Source organism: Mustela nigripes, chromosome 6 (genome assembly GCF_022355385.1).
Source record: "Mustela nigripes isolate SB6536 chromosome 6, MUSNIG.SB6536, whole genome shotgun sequence".
Lineage (NCBI taxonomy): Eukaryota > Metazoa > Chordata > Mammalia > Carnivora > Mustelidae > Mustela > Mustela nigripes.
Window position 1 is genome coordinate 24913096 of NC_081562.1, and position 26801 is coordinate 24939896.

At 40.2% G+C, this 26801-nt stretch overlaps 1 protein-coding gene across 1 annotated transcript in view; it reads left to right on the forward strand.

Moving 5' to 3' along the window:
- The first annotated feature begins 5348 nt into the window (after positions 1-5348).
- Positions 5349-26801, forward strand: part of USP44 (ubiquitin specific peptidase 44) — a 32158-nt gene continuing 10705 nt past the window's right edge. Inside the window, exons 1-3 of the mRNA XM_059402326.1 lie at positions 5349-5433; positions 20712-22206; positions 25550-25745. Of these exons, the coding sequence (XP_059258309.1) occupies positions 20782-22206; positions 25550-25745 (1621 nt within the window). The 5' untranslated portion in view covers positions 5349-5433; positions 20712-20781. The remainder of the gene's footprint in view (positions 5434-20711; positions 22207-25549; positions 25746-26801) is intronic.

A 26801-nucleotide genomic window follows, 5' to 3' on the forward strand; every position in this document is an offset into this window, starting at 1 on the left:
CCTAGAATTTCATTAAGCTCTGGTTAACTGAACAAGGAGAAGCCTACATACAATAGATGGTTGAAGCAATGATGTCACCAAGTGGGCCCTCTGGCCTGAAAGGAAGTCACCTTAAGATGGCAGAGAAAAGCAAGGTGATCATCCTAGCTCCTGCACATGAAGAACTGTTAGCTCTTTTTTTTTTTTTTTAAGATTTTATATTTTCAGTAACCCCTACACCCAAGGTGGGGCTCAAATTTACAATCCCAAAATCTAGAATCAAATGCTCTATCTTCTGAGACAGGCAGGTGCCCCAGAAGTGCTGCTTTTTTTTTTTTTTTTTTTTTTTTATGGCATACATATATCTTGAAACTACAATATGAGGTTTCCTTTAATTGATGTAGTACTTTGCTGCATTGATTGCTGCTTTATAGTCAGCTTTCTGGCTTTTTGCAACTCTGAAGTATTTCAATTTCTAAATGGTTTGGGAAGATGTAAGATACTTTTATATATATATATATATATATAATTTATTTGAGAGAGAGAGAGACAGAGTGCATGAGTCAGGAGAAGGACAGAGAGAGGGAGAAGCAGACTCTCCACTACGCAGGAAACCTGATGAGACGCTTGATCCCAGGACCCCGGAATCATGACCTGAGCCAAAGGCAGTTACTTAACAAATTGAGCCACCCAGGTGCCCCCCGCCCCCGGGCTTAAAAACATGTACAAAGTATAAAATAAAATTTAAATACCTCAATAATCTTTCCTCATGAAAGATCACTGTCTGCTCAGTTGGAAAAAGAAGCCACTCTTGATCTCAGAGCCATGAATCCGAGTCCCACATTGGGTATAGAGATAAATTAATTAACTAAAAAGAAGAAGAAGAAGAAAAAGAAAAAGGAGAAAAGAAAGAGTACTTTCCTTCATGAAAGGTACTTTTAGGGGGTGCCTGGGTGTTGCATTCATTGAGCATCTACCTTCAGCTCAGGTCATGATCCCAAGGGTCCTGGGATCCAGCCCCACATCAGACACCCTGTTCACCAGGAAGCCTGCTTCTCCCTCTCCCTCTCCCCCAGCCTTTGTTCCACCTGGCTGTCTCTCTCTCTCTGTCAAATAAATAATCTTTAAGAAAAAGAAAAAGGTATTCTTAATATCTTCTTGGCATGGTTTACTAAAGCTTTATAAGTTAAAATTTCAACTCTAACCCCTGTCCTCTCTCTATATACTTTTCCAGATCCTTTCTTTGCTTTCTATGAGAAAGGGAGTCTAAAACTTTGTTCAACATGTTTCTCACAGTACTGTAACTAATTTTAATGTCTACAGTGTTTATCCTCTAGTGAACTATTCCTTTAGTACAGAAATGAAACTCAATTTAAAGGATTATAAATATGAACAAAACTCAGTTCCTGACCTCAAAGAACTTTACAAGATAGCAATAATCCTGAGAGAAATAATAATGATAAATACATATACTTTTTTCTCTTTACAGTTTCAGAAGGGTTTACACATGCAAAAGTTCATTTGATCTTTAAAACATCCTTGTAAGAAAATCAGGACACTATTTTCCTAACTTTACAAAGGAGACAGAAGTAAAACATGCAACACGTTTAAAGAACTAGATAAACTGTCATACATTGTGATAATAATTAGATAAACATGTTATATCATTATACACACACCCATCCTTAGGTTAACCTTAGAAAGGCTTCAAGGCTTAAGAAAATAGCTATCCCAAATATTTTAATCTTTTAAAATTAAGTCAGTTTTGGTATCTTCTACTTCTTTTTTTTTTTTTTTTTTTTTTAAAGATTTTATTTATTTATTTATTTGACAGAGAGAGATCACAGTAGGAGAGAGGAAGGGAAGAGATCACAGAGAGAGAGGAAGGGAAGCAGGCCCCCTGCTGAGCAGAGAGCCCGATGCGGGACTCGATCCCAGGACCCTGAGATCATGACCTGAGCCGAAGGCAGCGGCCTAACCCACTGAGCCACCCAGGCGCCCGGTATCTTCTACTTCTTAATCTGCATTTGCCTCCCCCTACCTGATAAGAGCCCTCATGCATTCTTTCTTAGAATTAAAAACAGTGTCTGATTGGCTCAATCAGTAGAGCATGGGATTCTCCATCTCAAGGTAGTGAGTTTAAGCCTCACACCAGGCATGGAGTCTACTTAAAAAAGAGAGAATTTAAAAGGCTAATTCTAAAGCCATTTCTTTCTGCTCACTTTCTTCTATCTATATTCATTTACTAAGACCATATCTTGTCATCTGCCATTCTAGTTCAGTATTACTCTCTCAACTTCTTTCTTGTATATTTTCCTCAAATTAAAGGTTTTGTGGCTCACTCTCTTTTTAAAAAATCAACTGCAGGGTGTTGCTACACCTTAATCAAACTTTAGGTCTGAGTCCTGTAGTATTTTCTTTTCCTATTTCCTCCATTAAACTCTTTATCTCTTTCTACCATTGAAATGAAGGTCATGGACATCTCAGTGCCTATATGGTGCCAGGCACATAGGTGTCCAAAAAATATTTGTCAAGTGAACCTTTCATAACTTTAAAACTACTGATAGGAACATTTAGTCTAACAAACTGGAAATTCTTGTAGCTTCCTCAAAGTTAACAAGCTCCTAAATTCTTTGTCAATTAGGATTCCTAAGACATTTTTCATTTTCATGAATGACTGGAATAGAAAATTCTAAAAGTGAGCCCACAGACTGAAAAGCAGCTGTAAGGTTAAACAAAAATTGCAGGATTTTGTCTTCCTTTAATTCATTCACACTCTCAGGATCCAAGAAACAACAGGTTTATGTTCTACCCACTTCACAAGTTGTGGACATGGCCTCAGAACTGAGGTACCAGAATCATTAAAATTTTATCTTGTTAGGAAACTGTCTACTTACCTTAGAAAAAGGGCAAATTGCCATTTCTCCCAGTGGGAGGACTGTGGAAACAAGTAAAACCCCTCCACACATCATTTCCACAGTCCCATATTATGCGAGGGAGCATCTAATGCCATCAATTCATTAAGCATTTTTAAGAGAATTTTTGGCCAGCACCATACAAAGAGCTGTAGAGGGACACCCAAGCAGAGCAAGTGCACATTCCTTGTCCCCAAAGAGGTTACAATGCAAAGAGAGAACCAGGCGCGGAACTCAGAACAAAAGCTGTGACTGCATAATAATGTATTGGGGGTTGGGGGATGGGGATCTGAAAGCCTAGTTACTAGGAAAGCAATTTCCAGGAGGTGAGAGCTTAGGCCAGCTCGGAAAGAAGTTGATTGTAATGATCTGCAGGAGTGAAAGTTGGAGGGCCTTCTACTTAGGAGATAAACATCTGCCCTGATTTAAAGGTGGGAAGTGCCCAAAGTGTGTGAGACCGTAAGGAGACTGACCTAGCAGTCAAAGGCTGATAAGGAGAAAGACTGATTTTGAAGTTATAATGGGTAAGTTTGGGGAAGACTTTTGATGACATGTGAAGGGAAGAAGACTTTTGTTGTTGTTGTTACAGTAAAAAGCGTAAATTTCATGAGATGAGTGTAAAACAAATAGGAAAATTACATGAGAAAAACCTCGCGATTACCCCCAGAGAGTTTCCGGAGGGGTGTCAGGAAACAAGATAGACATGCCATAATTTAGGCCTAGGTTAAGACCCAGAATAAAATGGTAGCGGAAGAAATTTTCAAAGCTGAATGAATAGTAAGTACAATCAATATATACAGGCTAAGCTACAATCTATCTCATTACTTATCTTTAATTATTAACACAATTGACAATAACCTCCAGATGATTTCTTATCCCCAGCTCATCCTTCCCATCCAGCACCTCTCCCTAGCTTACACCTTTGTACTCAAGACCTTTTATTGAGAACAACTGTCTGCTCAGTACCTCCTCCTATGCCTTACTCAGCCTGCCCTTGTTTTGTTGTGCTCCCATTTCGCCTTCTCTTCGTTTAGTCAAATCATCTTAGTCCTTAAAAGACCAGCTTAAGTACCACCTTTTCTTTGAAATCTGATCTCAGGAAATTCTTTGAACTGCTGCTATCACTTTGGCCACATGCAACTTATTTTCTGATTACCATTTTTTACTAATGATCGTTATTCTATTTAACTCTTTAAAATTTTTTTTTTAATTTAAAAAATTTTAAAAATTATGATCATTGCAGAAGATTTAGAAAATAATCACTTGAGGGGCATCTGCTGGTTCAGTCAGTGGAACATGCAACTCTTGACCTTGGGATTCTAAGTTCAAGAATCAAGGGTGGAGAGATTACCTAAAAATAATATCTTTTAAAAAGTCACTTGTAATCTTGCCACCATTATTAAAATGTTGATGTATCACAAGTGTTGTACAATGTGAGTAGTATACATTTTTGCTGCATGGTGTCTAGTTTGCCTTCTCAACATGCCTTTAAATCATTATTCAGTTAACCTCAACCCCTTTCACCTTGTACAGATTGACAAGTGCTTTTATTTATTTAGCTAGCTATTTTTTAAGATTTTTGTTTTTAACTAATCTCTATAGTTAGCATGGGGTTTGAACTCACAACCCCAAGATCAAGAGCCTCAAGCTCCACTGTCAGAGCCCCAAGGAGCGCTTTGAAAGAGTTTCCTACAGATCTACTGGTTTTGGGTCTTATATTCGTCCCACTCTAAAAACTCTTGAAAAGAGAGAGAAGGGGCCATATACTCCAACAAGATAATTTATTAAGAAGTACTCTCCGAAGAATAGGAATGGCAGATATAGTTGGCTTGACCTGTGTATCCTTCATTTAATATTTTTTTAAGTAAGATTTTTTTTTTTTTTTAAGTAATCTCTCTGCTGAATGTGGAACCTTACTTGCCCAACTGCTAACTGAGGAAACCGAATTCAAGGGGGATAACCTGGATCTCACACCTAGGTTGCACCTCGGAAAGGAAACTTTTTCTCGAGGAATTTCTACGCCAGTTAATTTGCACTCCTTTTGAAAATAACGGAATTGGCGCGCGTCTCTGCCAAACAATTCGACGCTGTGTGAGTCGCAGGGATGCTGTGGCAGAGTACCAAAGTCCGTGGACTATTCTGCATCTTACAGAAAAGTGCTGAACAGTGGCTGCTCCGTCCCAGGCCGCGACGGTGAGGGCAGGTGCGAAGCCTGCCTTGGGAAGAAGCCGCGACCGTCTACGCAGAGCCACACGCAGGCCAGGAAAAGCATCCCCTGACGCGGACGGGAAGCCCGGGTGCCTCCCGCCCTCCAGGCCTGCTCCCGCAGCGGGTAGACGGCCGCCGAGTGGAGCTGCACCCCCAACACTCCGAAGGCCCGGGGCGGGGGGGGGGGGGGGGGGCGGGGCGTCGTCACTAGTGACGTAGCCGCTCCCCCGGACCACCGCCGCCGCCGTCGCCGCCGCCGCCGCGGCCCCCACCGAACCCGGGGGCGGGGGTCCCGGGGTGAGCGCAAAGATGGCCGCTCGGGCTCGGGCTGGTGAGTGTGCGTGACCGGCGCGCGGCTGCGGCGGTTGCCCGAACGGGGTCTCTGCGGGAGCGGAGGTTCCACTGGAGTCCCCGGGGCTGGGAGGCACCTGGCGGCGTTTCCCCGCCGCGGAGGACGTAGGGGGATCCCTAAGGGAGGGACAGGGGAGCTGCGGACCGACTGAGGGGAGCGCGCTCAGGTGCGCGAGGAAGAGGCGGTGGCAGCGGCGGCGGGTCCGGCGAATTTAGAATTGGCGCCTCTGGGAAGTTTCGAGGGGTTGTGCGATGCCCGGGCCGGGGTCCCGGCGCCCGACCGCCTCAAGAGTGCCCAGAGATGCTGCGAGGAGCCGCGTCCCTGTGGCCCCGGTCATCGCGTAGCCACCCCGCGCTGGGCTGGAGGGGGACGAGTTGGGAGAAGGGGTGAAATAGCAAGACTTTCGGGGATGCGGAGGGGAAGATGGGCACTGACCGGCGTTCGGGAGCGTTGAGGAGCTGTGATCGCGAATCTGATGCGCGCTGGGGCGCTCTGCAGAGCTGGTTCTCTGGAGATAAAACCGAATCCTACCCCTGCTCTGATTGCCGCCAAGTGATGCTCCAAGCCCCCTGGGAGGCGTTGGAAGGGCACTTTCTAGCCCTCCGTTTGCGAGGAAAGGCTTGCTTTCCCTCCATGGATTGAGTCCCTGTATGAACAGCACCTGCTGCCACTTGGAGACACTTGGGATTTTTGAATACCAGCTTCCTAAACCATCCCCGCTGGCCTTCGGGGAAGGAATGCTAATAGGCTAAACCCATTTTTGAGGCATAAGAAATGTGTCAGCATTCGAAGAAAGAAATGCTCAAGTTTAAGAGGTGGTAGGACACCCTCCTCCTGCTCCCCCTTCCCAATTAAAAAAAAAAAAAAAAGTGAAACGTGGTAATTGTTTCAACCAAGTTTGACCTGTTGTAAATTCATTTGGTAACTGGGTAATTTCTTGCTGTTTTAATTTTGGAAGTAAACAATTTAGCAAGTCTTAGGAGAGTCGCTTTGTCTTTAAGCCCTCCCGAGTTCCCCCACTCTTAAACTCTAATGGTCATATCTTGCAAGTAACGGGATTGTGAAATTAGCATGGAAATAGGACCTTCAGGCCCTGCTCTTGAATTCCTTATTATCTGTGAAGTAGCTGCCTGTGGGGAAAAAGTAGGGGGGTTGGTAACATTGGGCCTGGAATTCCATTTTGAGTTGTCCTTAAAACCAGTATTCAGTGTAAACAAGGAAAAAGAATTGGCTATTCACTCTGATCAAATTCAGAAAGCCAACAGGAGTTAAGCACATGTTTATAGAATATTTCATAATCATCAGTGAGATTCAATATTTAGTTGTCTTGAAAGAGGAAAACTTCATATTCTCAGAACCTTAATCTTTTTATCCTTAATTTAGCATCTTGGGACTTGAAAGGGATTTTTATTTTTGTTTAATTCCCCCCCCCCCCCCCCCGGGACTTAAAGAGATTTTTAACGTTTTGACTTGTTTAGTTTCTCTCCTTCCTGCTCTGATTTCTCTAACTTTTGGGGTACTAGCTATTAATTTTTCAATGGATGGCAGATTTTTCAGTCTAGGATTTTTCATTGTAGACTGTCCGTATTGAAATTTAGAGATATTCTAATATTGAACAGAGTTCAATGAGTACATTGTAGAAAGCTGAACTTTTTAAAAAAACGTTTTTGATTGAACATTTATCTTGTTTTTCTTTCAAAATATTAATTGTCCAAGATCTTTTAGCTTACAAACATTTAAGTGCTAAGTGGATCTGTGTTGAGCATACAATGATACACTTTTTATAATTCCTAAAATGGAAAATCCGTTGAAGATTCGGATTAAATATTTGACATATATTGTTTTTACTTAATTGTCTCTACCCACCATTGTCACAGATTTTTCGTTTTCTACTACAGAAAGGAATAAATTCTCATATGTACCCGCTACCAAAAAACTTTTCCTCTACGTACTTGAATCTTACTGGGTATTATAGCATTGGTGGTATATAAGAGGATTTTCTGCTCACTGGGTTGAGGGCTGAGTCTGATTGTATTTTGTTTGTATCCTCAGTACCTGACTATTTGCTTAACGTAGAGGAAAACCCCCTGTTAATGTTCATGTTTTTGAATGGTACAGAGATACAGAGAAAGGCAACACCTTGGCTTCTTGGTGGCCAAAAAAGGATGCTTGGAAGTTTTTCTCCTTCCTGTAATGTTAGGCAGAACAAACAGGGTTGCCGGATTCTTTTGGAATTGTCTGGTTGAGGGGGATTAGAGAGACTAGGACACAGGTTGAAGAGTCTAATCAAGGCAGGAAATGTGGGAAATTGTTCTGCCCTTAGGCCCAACCTTAATAGGTGACAAGTAACTAAAATATAGGAGGATTTTATAATACTGGCTTTCTGGCAGTGATAAAGATTATTTAAGTCTGGTGGTTTTTCACAGCACCTTCAGATACCATAAAACTTTATTATAAAGAATTTCACTTTTAGTGGAGTTCTACATAACATAGGAAAAGCTAATTTATGCATGATAGGCCAAGTCATGAATGTGCTAGAATGATGGTCTAGGCATTTTACACAAAGTATTTGAATTCTGTTTTCTAGACCCATATTACAATGCTCAAATTTTTTGTGAACGTTTCCCCCACTGTTATGAAATTAGCACCAGATTGATGTAGAAGTATGGTGGCATGACACTAATGATAAATATTTTGGAACAAAATTGCCCATGATTGAAATACTTAAAAAAAATAGCGATGGGTGAGGAAATCAAATAACCTGGTGGTAGAACTTGCTTTCCACGAGCTTTTCCTTAGAACATCATCAACTAGATTCAATCTCTGTGCTTCTGGGGAGGAAGTGTTAGAGACACGAAGAAGGTCCAGGGTAAAAGGGTACCTTTTTTGTTTAATGAGTTTCAAGCGAGATCAGAGTAATTATAGATTCTAGGTCTCTAGAGGAAGAAAGAATAACCAGGGCCTTTCTAGGGATAAAGGAAAAGAAATACATCATGATTGACAAGAGGTGCCAAAGCACATAATAGGCATCATAGCATACCTAAGAGGGAAAAGGGAGTTCATTGTGTTCGTTCAATAATTTCTAACTTCAAAATTTTGAAGCCCTTTGTACCAGGCACTATGCTTGACCCTTGGCATTTTGCAAACATCTCTTCAGAGTACTGGGTACTAATGAAATAAATGGAAATTTGGAAACTGCTCATAAGGACTGGGTAGGGTTTGCCCTAATTACCATGGATAAGGTTATTTTTATTCTCATCCAAATACATGCAAAGATTGAGGTGGCTAGCAATTCACAAGACCTACTTCCTATTGAAATTGCCATTTCCTTCTATCTTTTATTATGGAAAATAACACATCTTCCTATTTTTAATAGCTTTTAGAGGATCTTTTTAGGTTATTTGGTACTGTTGAAAGAAAACTAAGTTTTATGGCGCGCCTTGGTGGCTTAGTTGGTAGCTGCTGACTTTTTGATTTTGGCTCTAGTCGTGATCTCTGAGTGAAATCAGCCCTTATGGGGCTCCTGCTCAGCACGGAGTTTGCTTGGGTTTCTGTCTCCCTCTGTCCCTCCCACCTCAAATAAATAAATAAATCTTTAAAAAAAAATAGTTAAGTTTTATTGTAAAAATTATCTTTGTTAAAATTCAACATATGCCAACTCTTTAATATCTATCCTTCTAGGAGGTTCTCTAATGAGATAAATTTAAATATTCTTTTTTTAAAGATTTTTCAAAATTTATTTTTAAATATTTTATTTATTTATTTGACAAAGAGAAACAAGAGAGGGAACAAAAGCAGGGGGAGTGGGAGAAGGAGAAGCAGGCTTCTCACTGAGTAGGGAGCCCAATGTGGAGCTCCATCGCAGGACCCTGGGATCATGACCTAAGCTGAAGGCAGAAGCTTAACAACTGAACCACCCAGGTGCCCCTTTTAAGATTTATTTTAGAGAGACAGCAAGCACATGCACACACAGACAAGGACATAGGGAGAGAGTCTTAAGCAGACCCCATGCGGAGCACAGAGCCCAAGGTGGAGCTGGATCCCATTACCCAGAGATGACCTGAGCTGAAACTGAGTCCTTCGCTCGACCCACTGTGCCACCCAGGCATCCATAAATATTTATTCTTTATGCCCAGTGGTACATATGTTTTTCCTTAATTGAAGTAGAATGTATATAAAATGTACACACCCATTTCCTGAAGCAGTAGTAAATATCCCGGTTATGAAAAAATTTAAAAATTGAAATTATTGGGGCACCTGGGTGGCTCAGTGGGTTAAAGCCTCTGCCTTTGGCTCAGGTCATGATCTCAGGGTCCTGGGATCGAGCCCTGTGTCGGGCTCTCTGCTCAGCTTCCCCTCTGTCTATGCCTGCTGCTCTGCCTACTTGTGATCTCTCTCTCTGTCAAATAAATAAATAAAATCTTAAAAAAAAAAAAATGAAATTATTCACAAAGTGGTCCTCTGTGTATAAAAACATTTTAACAAAAGATGTGTGGAAAGTGGCTGGTTATAGATGAGAGTAGAAAAGTATATATTGTGCAACAATTCGAAGGCTCATATAGGCCATTTTGAGGAGTTTAGATTGATCTAGTGGTCTTTCAAGACTTTTAAACAATTTTTTAAAAAATGTATGAAACTGTGCTATGAGACAGTAGGAACTATATAAAATGCAAATGTCATGATTATTTGACAAAGTATGAGCTCTGAAAAGGGAGAAACTTCTTAATAAAGCATAATGTTTAACATCTATTCAGATTTTAAAATAATTTTTAGGTATGTATATTGGCCAGATCCCTTATTCTGTGTTACTTTTTAAAATAGTAATTAGTTTGGCTATTTTTCATATGTTTATTTTTCCAGTAACTTCCTGTCTTTCTTAAAAACATAGTTTATAGGGGTGCCTGGGTGGCCCAGTACGTTAAAGCCTCTGCTTTCAGCTCAGGTCATGATCTCAGGGTCCTAGGGTCGAGCCCCGCATTGGGCTCTCTGCTTAGAGTGCCTGCCTCTCTCTGCCTGCCTCTCTGCCTGCTTGTGGTATCTCTCTTTCTCTGACAAATAAATAAAATCTTTAACAAAAACATATTTTTTAAAGCAAAGAATCCAAAAATTGTGTTACCAATTGCAATGACTAGAGGATTGAGGTGACTTTTATGTGACTGACCTCCTGTAGGAATTTCCAAAGCTTGCTAATGATATTGTAGCTTTCCATGTTTTCTAAGTGTCTTAAGATAAAATAGGTGGAAAGGGAGTGGTCAGCTGAAAGGATCATTTTGTTGAGGATAACAAATTTAATAGTGGAATGTTAATTTTTTTTTAATTGTTATTTATTTGACAGAGATGGCAGTGTGGCAGGCAGAGAAGAGAGAGAGAGGGAAGCAGGCTCCCCGCTGAGCAGAGAGCCTGATGCGGGACTGGATCCCAGGACCATGAGATCATGACCCGAGCCGAAGGCAGAGGCTTCACCCACTGAGCCACCCAGGCGCCCCTGGAATGTTAATTTTTTTTTTTTTTAAGATTTTATTTATTTATTTGACAGAGAGAGAGATCACAAATAGGCAGAGAGACAGACAGAGAGAGAGATGAGGAGAAGCAGGCTCCCTGCTGAGCAGAGAGCCCGATGCGGGACTCGATCCCAGGCCCCTGGGATCATGACCTGAGCCGAAGGTAGAGGCTTCACCCACTGAGCCACCCAGGCGCCCCTGGAATGTTAATTTTTAAAAAACATTTTATTTATTTATTAGAAAGCACAAGAAGGGAGTGGTGGGGAGGGGGGGCAGAGGGAGAGGAAGAAGCAGACCCCTCGGCTGAGCAGGGAGCCACACATGGGGCTCTATCCTAGGTCCCTGAGATCATGACTTGACCTGAAGGCAAATGCTCAACCTACTGAGCCACCCAGGTGCCCCTGAATATTAATTTTTGAAGAAAAAATTAGCTCCTCTTCTAATTTTTATAGTTCTTACTAATATTTGTATTTGAAGCACAAATATTTATTTAAAGGGTCCCTACATACCCTACTAAAACTTAAATAATCTTTTTAAAACTTTTTTATTTTATTATTTTTATTTATTTGTTTATTAAAGATTTTATTTATTTATTTGACAGACAGAAATCACAAGTAGGCAGAGAGGCAGGTAGAGAGAGAGGAGGAAGCAGGCTCCCTGCTGAGCAGAGAGCCCGATGCGAGCGAGGCTCGATCCCAGGACCCTGGGATCATGACCTGAGCCGAAGGCAGAGGCTTTAACCCATTGTGCCACCCAGGCGCCTCTATTTTTATATTTTTAAAGATTTTTCTTTGGGGGTGTCTGGCTGGCTCAGTCGGTTAAGCCTCTGACTCTTGGTATCAGCTCAGGACTTGATCTTAAAAGTCATGTGTTCAAGCCCTGGGTTGGGCCTCACACTGGGTTTGGAGCCTACTTTAAAAAAAAAAAAAAAGACTTGTTTTTTTTTTTTTTTTTAAAGTTTTTTTTTTTTATTTGACAGACAGAGATCACAAGTAGAGAGGCAGGCAGAGGAGGGGGGGGAAGCAGGCTCCCCGCTGAGCAGAGAGCCCGGGGCTCGATCCCAGGACCCTGGGACCATGACCTGAGCCGAAGGCAGAGGCTTCAACCCACTGAGCCACCCAGGCACACCGAAGACTTGATTTTTTTTTTTAAAGTAATCTCTACACACATCATGGGGCTTGAACTCACAACCCAAGGTCAAGGGTTGTACACTCCACTAACTGAGCCAGCCAGGTGCCCCTGTTTATTTTTTTATTTTTTATTTTTTAAAATATTTTATTTTTAAGTAATCTCTACTAGCATGGAGCTCAAATTCATGATACCATGATTGAGCTGAATGCTCTAGGGGCTCCTGGGTGGCCCAGGTCAGTGGGATAAGCCTTCTGACTCCTGATTTCAGCTCAAGTAATGATCTCAGAGTTGTGAGATCAAACCCTGCGTGTTTGGCTCCCTGCTGTGTGGAGCCTGCTTAAGATTCTCTCTCTCCATCCCCCTCTACATTTCCCTGTACTCCCCCCTCCCCCCAAAAAGCTGAATCCTCTTAATAAAGAGTTGCATCCTGGGGACACCTGGGTGGCCAAGTTGGTTAAGCATCTGCCTTCAGCTCTGGAGGTGATCCTAAGGTCCTGGGATCGAGTCTGCAATTGGACTCCTTGCTCAGCTTGTTGTCCCCCCTGCTTGTGCTTTTGCACTCTCTTTGACAAATAAATAAAATGTTAAAAAAAAAAAAAGTTGCATTCTGTACCAACTAAGACAATTAGGTGCCTAAAACAATTTTAATCAGGGGTCAGAAAGTTATGTCTCAGTTAATATTTGTATAAAATCTTTTTGGGGTACCTGAAAGTACACAAAATGGGACAAGACATGTGGTAGGCTGTGGTTAAGGATGGAGAAAGGATATTATAAATATCAGGAAACTGCTTTGACTGTTCTGAGGGAAAAATGGCCACTTGGTTGAGGGTGGGGAGCAGTTTTAGTGATCCATAATTTCCTATTCTTTTATGTTTTTTTAAGATTTTATTTATTTGACAAAGCTATCACAAGTAGACAGAGAGGCAGGCAGAGAGAGAGAGGAGGAAGCAGGCTCCCCACCAAACAGACAGCCAGAAGCAGGGCTTGATCCTAAGACCCTGAGATCACAACCCGAGCCAAAGGCAGAGGCTCAACCCACTGAGCCCCCATAATTTCCTATTCTTTTTCTCTTTCTTTCTCTCTCTCTTTCAAGTATACTTTTTTTTTTTTTTTAAAGATTTCATTTATTTGTCAGAGAGCATGGGCACAAGCACAGGGAGTGGCAGACAGGGGGAGAAGCAGGCTCCCTGCCAAGCAAGGAGCCTGATGTGGGACTGGATCCCAGGACCCCATGATCACAGCCCAAGCAGAAGGCAGATGCTAAACCCACTGAGCCTCCAGGACATCCCTAGACTTCCTATTTTTTTTTTAAGATTTTATTTATTTGAGAGAGCACAAGCACTGGGGAGGGGTCGGGGGGCAGGGGGACTGTGCACATGGGAAGCAGGTTAAATGCTCAAAGCAAACTTGAAGATTGATTCACCAGGATAATATAGAGGTGAGTGAGAGTCTGGATAAGACTGGAAGGTTACTGCTGTACCTCAGGAATGATAAAGTGCATAATGAGAATGATAACTGCAAATGAGAAGACTTGGGGAGTGATGAATATATATATATCTATGATAAATTGAGTGTTCGTATGGAAAAAATGAGAGGGACGAGTGAAAAAAAAAAAAAACAGCCTAGCCTGGGTACTTAAATGATACTATACTATCTTTAATAAGAGGATATTGGAAAAGGGAACCAATTCTCTGAAGACAAGATATATAGGTAAACTGAGTTTGCAGTGTGCCTAAGACTGGTTCAGAAAGGTTTGGTGGTCAGCTCTCTAGATCTGATCATTGAAACTGTGCCAGTAGGAGGAGCTATTGAAATGTCAGAAAAGTATTACTACATGCTTAAAGTCTGGACGGTTATGTTTCAAAGGGCCATAATTTGAGTAAGTGAAAATTAATTTGAGATAGTTTTCACTAGGTGGTAAGTATAAGCAATTTTGTGCTATTGAACTGTACAAGTTAAATATTTTACCCATGAGATTTGATTTTTTTTGCGATGTAAATTTTTAATTAAAAATACTATATATAATAAGACCAAATGTTTTATTTCTCTTCTAGTCATTTTAGTTTTCTATTCTATAATTGCTTTAATTAAATGTTAGACCTATGTAAAATAGTAAGCTTTCAATAAGTAAAATATGTTTTTTTCTTTTTTTTAAGATTTTGTTTATTTATTTATTTGACAGAGGAGAGACCCAGCGAGAGAGGGAACACATAGAGGGAGTGGCAGGGAGAGGGAGAAACAGGCTTCCAGATGATGCAGGTACCATCCCAGGACCCTGAGATCATGACCTGAGCTGAAGGCAGACGCTTAACCGTATGAGCCACCCAGGCACCCCGCATACTTGGTTTTATAGAAAGCATTTTATAGGTATTACTTGGAATTTTTTTTTAAGATTTTGTATTTATTTACTTGACAGACAGAGATCACAAGTAGGCGGAGAGGCAGGCAGAGAGAGGGAGAAGGAGGCTCCCTGCTGAGCAGAGAGCCTGATGAGGGGCTCCATCCCAGGACCCTGAGATCATGACCTGAACCAAAGGCAGAGGCTTTAACTCACTGAGCCACCCAGGTGCCCCAATATTACTTGGAATTTTAAGTGTGAAACATTTTTAAATGTCTGAGAAAATGGTAGTATAGATCATTTTAATCATTATTTATAGATTTCATTCAAAACATCATGACTGTGTGTTGCTATTATATATAGGCACAGGTAATATTTTATCAGACTCTACATGGAGGATGCAGAAATATTGTCATCTCTTTGTAAAGTGAATATACTGCTAAAAATTACATAGCCAATCTGCAAGCTAAACAGGCAATACATAGCTTCTCTGCAGTTAATTAGCAAATGAAAAGAAGCGCTCTTAACCCAGTGGAGGAAAATAGGAAGTGCCAAGAAAATACACCCATCCCCTTTTTCTTTTCTTCCAAGCTTTTAGATCTTTGTGTGATGAGGCAGGCCCCTTTGGGGGATACCTTAGTGTCTTCCAGCTTTAGGTCTAGGCAGCAGAGGGAACTGGAAATCTCAGGTGGCAACAACCTGGTTTGCTAGTGCTTGTTTACTTCCCTGCCCTTCTCTTGGTTGTCTGCCCTCTCCTGGTTTCTTTCATAAGTAGACAGGGTAAGTGGGCCCCTGGTCTAAAATATCAATCCCCTGATCTGTCATTCCACCATTCTGGTTTCATGTCTTTGTGGGTGGGTTTTTTTTTTTTTGGTTTTGTTTTTGCTTTAAAAAAAATTTTTTTTAAATTTATTTTTAAGTAATATCTACACCCAACATGCCACTCAAACTCACAACCCTGAGATCGAGAGTCTCATGCTCTACCAGAGCTGGCAACCCTGGTTTCACTTCTTTTTTTTTTTTTTTTTTTTTTTTTAATTTTATCTTTGAAAGCTCTTTTAAAATGCAAATACCCTGGGAGAGGTCAGACCTTAGTTCTCAGCCAACATCTTAATTATCAGTTAGCAGCCTAGTTGGGCTTAGTACATATATGGCTGGGAAGATTGAATCCCTGGCTAGAAGTGATGAAACTAGAAGGAAATTAGTAGTAGTTGTAGCAGTAGCATTGTCAGTTAACATGTACTAAGAGCCACGTTAAGTGTCAGGATTTATTCTAGGTGCTTTATAAATTTCTCTAATTCCCTCCACAACTGTATTAGTTTTCTTACCATTGTTTTGTTTGTTTGTTTGTTTGTTTGTTTGTTTAAATAAGAAAACTGAGGTGAGTGGAGCATAAGTGATTTGTCTAGGTCACATAGTAAATACAATCAAGTGTTAAACTCAGGCTTTTGGATTCCGGAGTGTGCTTTCTAACCATTTTGCTGTGATACCTCTCCACTGCTATATAGCCTCCCTGAGAGATGGCATCTCATCACATTTTACACTTTTCGTGATTTTTCACTGTTGAAGGGTAGTGAGGAAGTTACAATCATCTAAATAGATTTTTTAGTAATAACTGGGAACTATTTGCAGAATATAGAGAAAGGAGTAAAGAGGCTATATTGAGCACATACATAGCTAAATATACACTAGCATGTATATATTTTTGCATAAAACTTACACAAATAACCCATGCTCATAATATTTAGGTACTTGAAAATATGGATAACCCCAGAATAAACTATGTGTATTCTTTCTAGGCATTTTTTATTTTGCGTCGTCTTTTCTGAATGTTGTGCAAGGTGTTAACTCATACCACCTCTAAAATTTTAGAATGAGGGGCACCTGGATGGCCTAGTCAAGTGCCTGCCTTCAGCTCAGGTCATGATCTTGGAGTCCTGGGATCAAGCCCAGCACTGGGAATCCCTTGCTCAGTGGGGACTCTGCTTCTCCCTCTCCCTCTGCCCCTCCCCCTGCTTGTACACAGACTTCTCTCTCTCTCTCTATACTCTTTTTCACTCAAATACATAACTCTTTTTAAAAAAAAACATTTTTTAGAATGAAATAATTTCCCTTGAGTGCAAGTAAACGGCATTTCCCTCCTCTCAAGAAGCTGAACTAATAATTACTATCAGACTTGCCAGAAATGAACGTTTAATTATCTCTGTATTCTTTATATGATCCTTTCATTTTATTTTTTACAATCTTTTAAAAATAAAAGTAGATAGGATACCTTGGTGGTTCAGTGGGTTAAGTGTCTGCCCTTGGCTCAGGTCATGATCTCAGGGTCCTGGGATCGAGCCCACACCCGTTGAGCCCCAAGTTGGCCTCTCTGCTCTCTCATTCTTACTCTCATAAATAAAATCTTTAAAAATAAATAAATAGGGACGCCTGGGTGGCTCAGTTGGTTGGACGACTGCCTTCGGCTCAGGTCATGATCCTGGAGTCCCAGGATCGAGTCCCGCATAGGACTCCCAGCTCCATGGGGAGTCTGCTTCTCTCTCTGACCTTCTCCTCGTTCATGCTCTCTCTCACTGTCTCTCTCTCAAGTAAATAAATAAAATCTTTAAAAATAAATAAATAAATAAAAGTAGAACAGGGCCCTAGATTTTTCTCTTAATCTCCATATTGAACCAGTTCTTTCAGCCAATGTTTGCTTTAACACTAATCTACCTCTGCTCCTGTCCTTGCTTTAACACTGCTACAGCAAGAATTTTCTTATAATACTTGGAGGAATATCTTGTAATCAGTCATCCTTTCTCTAGATCTGTCATTTCAGATCCATCTGTAACCTATGTATCTGATCATGTCATTCTTCTCTACAGAATTCATCCATGGCTTTTTTTTCTTGCCTGTAGGCCCTGGAAGCAGGCTTGGTGATGACTGGGGCAGGAATTTCCAAGGTCCCAGGTACTGGTGAATGGGTCCAAAAGGGGAGTTGGAGATGTTTGCAGGCTCCAGGTGACGACATCCCCTTGACTCTGCTGACTCCACATAATGGGACCCTCTAAAGCCTCAGGTCTGGGCCCTGGTGGTCTGGGTTTAAAAGCAGTGCGTGCTGTTGCTGTGTGAACTTTTGGTGGCAGCAAGAATCAAAGCAGGGAGAACATTTAAGAAGCCTTATTGCAGTCATCCCGGTGAGACTTAATGGAGCTTGGATCAGAGTGAGAGCAGCAGAGGTAATACGTAGTCAGTTTCTAGATCTATTTTGAAGATAAAGCCAACCAATTTTCTTGAAGGACTGATGTGGCGAGAGAGAAAGAGGAGTCAAGAATGAGATATTTAGCTTCAGTACCTGCAAGGATTTGTTATAATGGAGCATATCATTCACTGATGTCTTAATGTTGCCATTAGCAACTATTGTTGAATGCCAGCAGTTCTAATAAAATACTGTATTTGAACAGGTTTTGGACCACAGGAAATTTTGGAGGATGAGAAATAAATTTAAAATGTGTGCTTGAAATATGTGTACATGTGAGGGTTAAGACTGGTCAGCCTTACGTCCCTACAGATACAGCCTACATCTGAAAAAGTTAAGAAGTGGAGGGAGAGGCGCTGTCTGACTGCTAGGAAATTGTACCCAAAAAAGAGGTGGGAAGGAACCAAATATCAGCTTTACCTTTGCAGCTTGCTTAGGGCCCAGGAGGTGGCACCTGCAAGTACCATTGAAATTCATATTGTCTTGTTGCCCTAAAAAATTTGGAGCATCAGTCATGCTCCGTAAAATGTTCTGAGTGTTTTATAACTATGTCCCCACTTGTGACCTGAAACCTGTGTTCAATTTGTGTTAAATCAATGAAGAAAAAAATTTTTAAAAATATTTTATTTATTTATTTGAGAGAGAGCACATATGCAGGAGCATGAGTGCGGGGAGGGGCAGAGGGAGGAGAAGCAGACACCCTGCTGAGCAGACAGCCTGACAGGGGCTTATCATCACCTGAGCTGAAGACAGACGCTTAACCAATTAAGGCACCCAGGCACCCCAGTATAGTATTTTGTGATCCCTACTTTTAACTAGATTACTATTTTTATTTTTATTTATTTTTAAAGATTTTATTTGAAGTGATCTTTTAACCCAGCATGGGCCTCAAATTCACAACGCAGAGATTGAGTTGCATGCTCCATCCACTGAGCCAGCAGGGTGCCCCTATTTTTAGATAGTTGTAGCAAAAAGTATTTGTGACTCTATTATGATAAAGAAGCACGTTTCTGGGTCAAAGCCATATAGGTTTTGTTCATTTTGTTTTATTTTGTTGGGGTGGGGTTTTGTTTTTGTTTTTAGAATACACTTCTAACTTCAGATAGTGTGTAGACCCACCAGAATATAAAAATTTATTATATTGCCATCCAGTTCATATTCTTCCTTTTATCTTTTTTTCTTTTGCTTACTTATCCTTGCACAGTCCTGAGATGCTATTCAAACACAAAAGCATTCTCCTATCTCTCTGCCTGCCTCAGGTAAACTGTCAAGTCTGTCAAATTCAAAGTATGTTATAGAGCCATTAATTGAAGGTCATTATTGATTTACTGGTGGAAAGCTAAATTTAAAATGGTAATTAGGTAGAATACTGGGATTTATTTAAATAAATAGATGTTCACTATAGCTACCATTTATTGGGTGTTTACTCTGTTAGACAAATATTTTATATTATCTCTGTTCTTCATTGAAGTTGGTATGATTTTTCCCTGTTTTACAGAAGAATTTTAAAGACGTTAAAATATTTGCTCAAATCAGACATATAAACAGCATGTAGCAGAGGTAGAATTCTTACCTCTTAAGTTTTTGTTTCAGATCTCATGCTTTTAACTATGGTTATGCTTTAATAACTATGTGGATAGGGCTCTCAGAATGTAGATATTGTTGAGATATATTTGGGTCTTGCCAGCCCCAATTTTTAAGAAACAGAATGTAGTTTTGTAAACAGCCCTTGGCTGTTGGGTAAAAGGATAGATCTTATTCTAGTTCATTGAAAAGGGGTCATTATCCATTCTTTACCAGTAGATGGTGGCAGAAAATTCTTTAAAAATTATAAAGTTGTTTTTTTTTTTTTTTAAAGATTATTTATTTATTTATTTGACGGGGGTGGGGCACAAGCAGTGGGGAGTGGGAAAGGGAGAAGCAGGTTTCCCGCCCAGCAGGGAGTCCAACACAAGAACTCAATCCCAGGACCCTGGGACCACGACCCGAGCCAAAGACAGACACCTAACAACTAAGCCCCCAGACACTCCAGTTTTTATTTTTTTTAAAAATATTTTATTTATTTATTTGACAGACAGAGATCACAAGTAGGCTGAGAGGCAGGCAAAGAGAGAGGAAAGGAAGCAGGCTCCCTGCTGGGCAGAGAGCCCAATGTGGGGCTCGATCCTAGGACCCTGAGCCGAAGGCAGAGGCTTTAATCCACTGAGCCACCCAGGTGCCCCGACACTCCAGTTTTTAAAGAAAGTAAAGTGAAGTGTGTGTGCTTTCAGAGCAAGGCAGATGAGAGATAAGAGACCTCTAGAGCAAGGGAATGGTGGGAACTGCCTATGGTATTATGACAGACAGCCCAGAAATTGGGAGGAGATGAAGCAAATTTATAAAATTCTTCTTCTTTTTTAAAAAAATTATTTATTTATTTATTTGACAGACAGAGATCACAAGCAGGCAGAGGCAGGAGGGGGGCAGGCAAGCAGGCTCCCCGCCGAGCAGAGAGCCCCATGCGGGGCTTGATCCCAGGACCCTGGGATCATGACCTGAGCTGAAGGAAGAGGCTTAACCCACTGAGCCACCCAGGCGCCCCTATAAAATTATTCTTGAAGGGTACCTGGGTGACTCAGATGATTAAGCCTCTGCCTTTGGCTCTGGTCATGATCTCCGGGTCCTGGGATCAGGACCCCCCGGCTCAGTGGGGTGTCTGCTTCTCCCTCTGCTTCTCCCCTGCACTTGTGTAAAAAAAATATTGTGTAAAAAATATTTTATAGAGAGAGTGCCCGTGCACACGAGTGGGGGGAGAGGCAAAGGAAAAAGCAGACTCCTTGCCATACAGGGAGCCCTATTTTGAGGGACTCAATCCCAGGACCCTAGGATCATGACCTGAGCCTAAGGCAAATGCTTAATGGACTGAACCACCCAGGCGCCCCCTTTCCTCTCTCTCTGAGATGAATAATGAACAAATCAAATCTTAAAAAATAGATAAAATAAATCTTGGTAAAATACCTTATGAGAAATATTGGCTCTTTTATTTAAAACATGGTATTATTCTGCTTAGTTTTCAGATGCTTCAGGTATCGTGAACAGAGACTTGTTTGGATTATGCGTTTCTCAGCTAGACTAAATAAATGTTAACAATGGATAAGTGCAAACATATTGGGCAGTTGCGGCTTGCTCAAGACCATTCCATCCTCAACCCTCAGAAGTGGCATTGTGTGGACTGCAATACAACTGAGTCGATTTGGGCTTGCCTTAGCTGTTCTCATGTTGCCTGTGGAAGATACATTGAAGAACATGCACTCAAGCACTTTCAAGATAGCAGTCATCCTGTCGCGCTGGAAGTGAATGAGATGTATGTTTTTTGTTACCTTTGTGATGATTATGTTCTTAATGATAATGCAACTGGAGACATGAAGTTACTACGAAGTATGTTAAGTGCAATCAAAAGTCAAAATTATCAGGGCACCACTCGTAGTGGAAGGGTTTTGCGGTCTGTGGGTACGAGTGATGAGAATTATTACTTACAGGATGGCACCCAATCTCTGCTTCAAAATGAAGATCAAATGTATACTGCTCTTTGGCACAGGAGAAGGATATTAATGAGTAAAATCTTTCGAACTTGGTTTGAGCAATCACCCATTGGAAGAAAACGGCAAGAGGAACAATTTCAGGAAAAAATAGCAAAAAGAGAAGTAAGGAAAAGACGACAAGAATTAGAGTTTCAAGTTAAAGCAGAACTGGAAACTACACCTCCTAGAAAGAGTTTACGTTTGCAAGGTCCAGCTCAGTCTACCACAGTAGAAATCGTTCCTGTTCAAGTTCCACCACAAACCCCAGCATCACCAGCAAAAGATGAAATAGTATCTACCTCAGAAGATATAAGATTAAAAAAAGCCAGTGACTCCTCAGGTAAACGAAGACCAATAGTAACCCCTGGTGTAACAGGATTGAGAAATTTGGGAAATACTTGCTATATGAATTCTGTTCTTCAAGTGTTGAGTCATTTACTTATTTTTCGGCAATGTTTTTTAAAACTTGATCTGAACCGCTGGCTGGCTGTGACAGCTAGTGATAAGACAAGATCACCTTATAAGCACCCACCAATCACAGATACAGTATATCAAATGAATGAATGCCAAGAAAAAGATACGGGCAGTGCTCCCTCCAGACACCCAAGTTTGTCATTAGGACTAAGTGGTGGAGCATCAAAGAGTAGAAAGATGGAACTTATTCAGCCAAGGGAGCCAAGTTCACAGTACATTTCTCTCTGTCATGAACTGCATACTTTGTTCCAAGTCATGTGGTCTGGAAAGTGGGCCTTGGTCTCACCATTTGCCATGCTGCACTCCGTGTGGAGGCTAATTCCAGCTTTTCGTGGTTATGCCCAACAGGATGCTCAGGAATTTCTTTGTGAACTTTTGGATAAAGTACAACATGAACTAGAGACAACTGGTACTAGGTTACCAGCTCTTCTCCCTACTTCTCAAAGGAAACTTATCAAACAGGTTCTGAATGTTGTGAATAATATTTTTCATGGACAACTTCTTAGTCAGGTATGTTTTTTTTTTTTTTAAATCTTATTTTCATCTTGGGAATTCATAAAATGAAGCCTAAAAATGCATTTTCTCTGTATTTCTAGTGTGTTAGAGTTAATACTATTTTCACATCAAAATAGATTTCTTTTACAGAAGTCAGCTCACTCATTTACAGTGTTTCACTGATTTACATGTTTCCTTCATGAATCACTGGAAGTAGTTTTTCACCTATGGTATCAATGATTTTTTTTGTGGGGAGAGGGAATCAGGAAACAGCTTCTTAGGTTGATAATATTAAATTCATTTTCTGAGGGATTGTGAAGAGAGGGTTTAACCCCACAAGGAATAGATTTGAAGATGCTGCTGCCCTGAGAATGGATTTTAGTAATTTCAGGAATAAAGAATTAGCCCTGGAGGACTTTCTGTAAAACCAAAGGGGAAAAAGCCTGAAAGCTTTAACAAATAGGTAGGGAAGTTTTAAAGTAAATAGACGTGATTTCATTGAGAATAATCCTAAATGGTTTTCCCTTATTTTAATTACAGCTATAAAAGTTTCCCTTGTGAAAAGGAATCATGAAACCAGAATCTTCCATCTAATTAATAGCTCTCTATAATGAGTGGACTTATTGGTAAACTATTACTAGACATAAGGCTCTCTACTTTTCCATCACACGGAGCTTAAAAATCTTTTGTTTTAGGCAGTTGGGCTGTACAGGTCCTTTCTTTCCCCTTGTACACCTACCTCTGCTCCTCTGTTTTACTTTCACAGTAATGATACAATCTGTTGTCCTTATAGCATACTTTTCTGGAATGTAGCTTAAATTTATTTATTTAAAAAAATTTTTAAAGCTCTATGCCTGATGTGGGGCTTCAACTCACAACCCTGAAATCAAGAGTTGCATGCTCTACCGACTGAGCCAGCCAGGCATCTTAAGTATTTCATATGTAATTATTAGGGTTTATCTTTGATGTTTATCCCACTTAATGTTTCAGAAATGCAAAGTTCTACATTGTGCCATTTATCAAGTAAGACTTGTTTCTTGTGTGGCATGCAATTTTATTTTTCCACCACTTTTATCTAAAAGCTTAAAAAGCACCATTAATAGGAGATCCTGGCTGGCTCAGTTGGTAGAGCATGCAGCTCTTGATCCTTGAGGTGGTGAGTTCAAGCCCTACGTTGGGCCCAGAGCTTACTTTTAAAAAAAAGTTAAAATGCACTATTATAAACAGAAGTAATATATAGTCATAAAAACCTGAATGATATGGTAAATCTATGTAGCAAAAGAAAAATCATCCCCTTATCTCATAACCCCACAACCCAAACATAAAACTATTAATATTTTGGTATACTTTCTTCTAGGTTTTTTTTCTTCTATACATTAAAATTTTTAATTTTATTTTTATTTAAAGTTTTGTTTTTGTCTTTGTTTTTTAAGTAGGCTTCATGTGGAGCCCAACACGGGGCTTGAACTTATTGACCCTGCGATCAAGATCTGATCAAGAGTCAGGCACTTTATGGAGCACCTGGGTGGCTCAATGGGTTAAGCTTCTGCCTTCAACTCAGGTCATGATCTCAGGGTCCTGGGATCAAACCCTGCACCGGGCTCTCTGCTCAGCCGGGAGCCTTCTTACCCCTCTCTCTCTCTGCCTGCCTCTGCCTACTTGTGATCTCTATCTTATAAATAAATAATCTTTAAAAAAAGGGGGGGGCATTTTAACTGATTAAGCAACCCACGCACCCTTTCTTTTGCACATTTTTTAAAAAAAATTTGTTTATTTAAGAGAGGGAGAGAGAAAGAACATAAGCAGGGGGAGTGGCAGAGGGAAAGGGAAAAGCAGAACCCCAATTAGCAGGGAGCCCAAGAGAGGGCTCTATCTCAGGACCCTGGGATCATGACCTGAGCCAAAGTCAGATGCTAACTGACTGAGCCACCCACGCGCCCCTCTTCTGTACATTTTATATTTTCTCCTACTTGTGCAATAATGCTGAATTTACCTGCTTTTTTTTTTTTTCCAAAGATTTTATTTATTTATTTATTTGAGAGGGAGAGGATCAGAAAGAGAGAGAGCATGGGAAGGGGGTGGGTCAGAGGGAGAAGCAGACTCCCTGCCAAGCAGGGAGCCCCATGTGAGACTCATCCAGGCACTCCAGGATCATGACCTGAGTTGAAGGCAGTCACTTAACCAAGTATGCCACCCAGGTACCCCAAATTTATCTACTTTTTTCATTATTAAGGTAAAGATTTTTCATAGTCATTAAGATATTTGATCATTTTTTTTAACAACATGTCAATGTTCATTATATGTATATACCATAATTTATTTACCCATTCCTGTATTGTTGACTTGTAAACTATTTCCAATTTTTCTATTATTATAATGTCTCAATACATTTTCTTCTAATGATTTCACTAAGACAGAGTCCTAGAATTACTTTGTCAAAGGATAGGACTTTTGATCCTTGGCTACAAATTTCTTTCCAGAAAGTTACAGCTTTATATTTTGAATAGAGCAAGGATGCCTGTGAGAGTATGGCATCATTTATATTAAATGTATTGTCTTTTGAAGTTATCAGTTGGTAAGGCTATATATAAAAATATACAAATAGTATTTTATTTGTATCACTGTTAAAAAGTTACAGGGATTTGGGGAGAGAAAATTAATGAAAGATAAGTGAGGAAAGGGGCACCTGGATGGCTCAGTAGGTTAAAGCCTCTGCCTTCCGCTCAGGTCATGATCCCAGGGTCCTGGGATCAAGCCCCACATTGGCCTCCCTGCTCAGCAGGGAGCCTGCTTTCCCCTTTCCCTTTGCCTGCTGCTCCCCCTATTTGTTATCTCCTCTCTCTCATTGGCAAATATATCTTTAAAAATAAATAAATAAATAAAATAAGCCCCACCAGTACGTAGTGGGTTTAATGACAGTTATTGAAAGGAAAAATTATAATAATGAAAAAAAAAATCCCTGAAAATAATATGAAGCAGATTACTCAGAATTCTGACAGTGCATTTTCAGAAGAAAAGCTAATTTACAGCAGTGACTTTTATAGTGAAGGGAGTAAATGTTTTGATAGGATTGTAATCTGAGAAACTAATAATTTTTTTTTAATTTCTTATTTTTTATAAACTTCTATTTTTATCCCCAGGGGTACAGGTCCATGAATCGCCAGGTCCATACACCCCATAGCACTCACCAAAGCACACCCCCCCCAATGTCCATAACCCGACCCCCCCCTTCTCCCAAACCCCCTCCCCCCAGCAACCCTCAGTTTGTTTTGTGAGATTAAGAGTCACTTATGGTTTGTCTCCCTCCCAATCCCATTTTGTTTCATTTATTCTGAGAAACTAATATTTTTATTTGCAGGTTACATGTCTTGCATGTGACAACAAATCAAATACCATAGAACCTTTCTGGGACTTATCACTGGAATTTCCAGAAAGATACCAATGCAGTGGAAGAGAGATTACTTCCCAGCCATGTCTGGTTACTGAAATGCTGGCCAAATTCACAGAAACTGAAGCTTTAGAAGGAAAAATCTACGTATGTGACCACTGTAACTGTAAGTAGAGACTGTATATTCTCTTCGCTTTTCTAAGATTAAAAAGGATAACACAAATGAGAGGAAGCTGAAAGAAATTCCTGAAGTAGCAGTTCTGGAAATAAACTTTGTTAGTTCATCAAAAGAAACTGGGATAGATATTTCTACTTTATAACTGGGATCTGTGAACTATGTGTTTTGCATTATTGGTGACGTTAAATTTTTTTTGATCTCATAGTCAAATATGGTGAGAAAGGATTCATGAAATAAGAAATTTGAACTTAATATGTGAGGTAGAATAAAGTAGCGATGAGGACTAGTAAAAGGAAAACGCATTATTTAGTACTAAGTAAAATGCTTTAAGAGTCTTTCTGCTACATATCAGAACACTGATGTATAGATAATATATGTATGTAAGTGTGTATGCATACCTATACAATAGGAAATACATAGCTGGACTACTGCTATAGAGAGGCTTCATAAAAACAAAGATTTAGTCAAAAACCATCTACTGACTATCTCTTCTATATTACTCATTGTTCTAATTGCTTTGGATAGAAGTAAAACACTTTCAAGGAGCTCACATATGTAATGGAAGAAACCAACAATTAAGATCTATTATGAGAAATTCTCTCTACTAGAGAGAGCCCCTCCCCCCTAGCACTGGGGAATGAAATAATCCTTTCGGTTAAAGGGAAGCATCATTCTTCAGGGAAATTGTGTATAAAACATCACAGAGCTGCTGTATCTTTTTCTGGTGTCCTTATCTTCTCTATCAGTGTGTGTGTGGTATCTTAGTGTTTATGCTATACATTTTTAGGTATTCTAATTTCCATGTTTGAAAAAGATGATCTTAGGGTTTAGATACTAAACTTCTAAGATAATATAAAAGATGTATTGGATAGTCCAGCATTGAAGAAATGTCACATCAGTTGATGATTTTTTAAGAATAACTTATATGAACATTTTCTGAGTGCTATCTAATATGAACTCTGTGATAAATAGCCTAGGATTTATAAGGTTTGAAAAAAAGTGAACCTTTATCAAATTCAAATGGTGACGTACTTTTTTGCTTGG